General features: G+C 43.7%; 1 protein-coding gene across 2 annotated transcripts in view; it reads right to left on the bottom strand.

Moving 5' to 3' along the window:
* per3 (period circadian clock 3) overlaps window positions 1–1,999 on the bottom strand; it is a 16,854-nt gene that overhangs the window by 8,994 nt on the left and 5,861 nt on the right. For both annotated transcript variants that reach the window (XM_014002090.1, XM_014002091.1), the window contains exons 2-5: window positions 1,301–1,722; window positions 914–1,071; window positions 691–809; window positions 186–384 (exon numbers count right to left, since the gene is read on the bottom strand). In XM_014002090.1, the coding sequence (XP_013857544.1) occupies window positions 186–384; window positions 691–809; window positions 914–1,071; window positions 1,301–1,596 (772 nt within the window). In that variant the 5' untranslated portion in view covers window positions 1,597–1,722. The remainder of the gene's footprint in view (window positions 1–185; window positions 385–690; window positions 810–913; window positions 1,072–1,300; window positions 1,723–1,999) is intronic.

The following is a 1,999-nucleotide window of genomic DNA, read 5'->3' as shown; positions in this document are numbered from 1 at the left end:
CCCATCTTCCCTCCAGTTCTTGGAGCCCCCCCAGCAATTTGAAAATCCCTGGTCCACTCTCCTTTCATTATAGAACTCCTACAAAATGCCACAGTGGTATAAAGACAGTCCAGTCAGACTATCTCACAAATACTGGAATGAAAATGTGCTGAAAACACGCAGCATTGCTAAAGATGAAAACACACCAGAGTGCGAGTTGCTCCACGGGGGCAGGTGTGGCTGTGCCGTGTGCGAGTAGAAGACGTTGACGTCTTGGTGGAAGAGCAGCTCAACAAACTTCGCAGACTCCAGGTACTTCCTCTTGCAGCACAGTAAGCTGGGAGCCTGCTCCGACGCGTACAGCACCCGGCCGCTCGACAGGGAGAAAACCATGACGAACGAATCCTACACACAGGTACACAGAGACGTATGTGCGCATATGCAGAAAAACGGCGCACACGGGCCAAAAGCAAGTAACACAAACACACAGGAGTTAATATTTGCACAGTCGAAGCATGATTGAGAAACAAATGTACACGTGTGCCAGAGGAACACTGTCAATCCGASCATCAGAGCACTGAACATATTTTAAGCACAACAAATGTGCTTTTTAAACAAGGTGCAAGAAAAAAAAAGGCAGGAAAGTTAAAACTTTCCAGTTCCGATGAACCATGCATCTATATGAAAGAATACATTTGTGTGTTTGCATACCGTGTTTTTAAGATTGTGCTCAGAGGTGACCCTCTCCAGCTCTTCCAGAGTGCAGACAGTGGCATCTTTCCTCGGATCCTGCCCATTTCGCATGAGCAGTTTGTAGTAGTCACTGTTGGCTACAGGTGAGAAAACATAAATGCGGTTCAGAAAATAACAGAATTTCACATGGGTTTGGAGAAAGAGGTAAAATCTTTAACATTTTTCTGGTTACTCAGGTTACCTTGAACTTGCTTGACACAGTTGAGAGCGTAGTTTAAGGCCTCCACAGTGCTGGCTTTGCTGCGGCTCCGTTTGTCTGACGGAAGCCTCTTCTTCATCTCAGCCACTGTGTTCATCATGTCTCTGTGGTCCTGCCCTCTGCCACTACCCTCATGYTCGCTGACGAACACGGACATCATAATAATGAAGATATTTAGATCAGATGTCATAGATTTGGTGCAAAGTTTTTAAGGCGCTGTAGTTTATAGACCTAAAATTCACAGATGGGATTTGATTTGAAAGAATGTAAGTTGAGTACATTTTAGCAGGGGGTTAAGTTTAATTCAGTTTTAAAGACAAATATTTCACCATTTAATTGTTAAAGTTCTCAAACTTTGGTCACATTTACCTTTTAGAGAACGATGAGGTGGATCCCGTGGCACTCTCAGGGCTTTGATTGGCTGAGGATGAAAGATCATTTGAACTGTTAGTCATCTCCTCATCCTCCTGTCCCACTTCTTCTCTCAAAGCTCCTCTCTCCCCTCCCCCAAGGCGGTTGGTCTGTGCCAGCCGACCCCGATGCCCTGGAGGCATCCTCTCTTCCTCTTCAGCCGCTGCTGAGGAAGATGGCAAAGCAGGCTCCTCCTCATCTGGACCGCCGTCATCTCTTGACATCACAGCACCCGGGTCACACATTAATAGCATTTTGTCCAGACAAACTTGCAAGTAAGAGTTTTCACATGTTCAAAAGRTGGAACAGGCTCCATGTGAGTAAGATAAGTTTTCAAGCAGTTGGTGTTGAATCCTGGAGGTAACAATCAGTTTTTAGATCTGCATGACAGAAGAACATGAAAGAAAATTTAAACATTGTTTATTAACTTTACATCATGAAGAATTAGTAGCAGTTAATATCAATGTTTTTTAGGACTTCTGAAAGCTATGAAGCACTACCAAGTTATGTCACATGATTTACCAAGAGCACAATCAATGTTTACATTTTCACAAAAGTGAACTAAAACAATTTATCCTCTTGTCTAACACTAATGGTCAGTCTGATTATCAAAGTGACTCACTGCTGTCTGACTCACTCAAGTCACCCATGTTATAT

This window comes from Austrofundulus limnaeus, unplaced genomic scaffold (genome assembly GCF_001266775.1).
Source record: "Austrofundulus limnaeus strain Quisiro unplaced genomic scaffold, Austrofundulus_limnaeus-1.0 Scaffold11, whole genome shotgun sequence".
Classification (NCBI taxonomy): domain Eukaryota; kingdom Metazoa; phylum Chordata; class Actinopteri; order Cyprinodontiformes; family Rivulidae; genus Austrofundulus; species Austrofundulus limnaeus.
The sequence above is the reverse complement of the archived record's forward strand: the minus strand, read 5'-3'. Positions and strand labels throughout refer to the sequence as shown.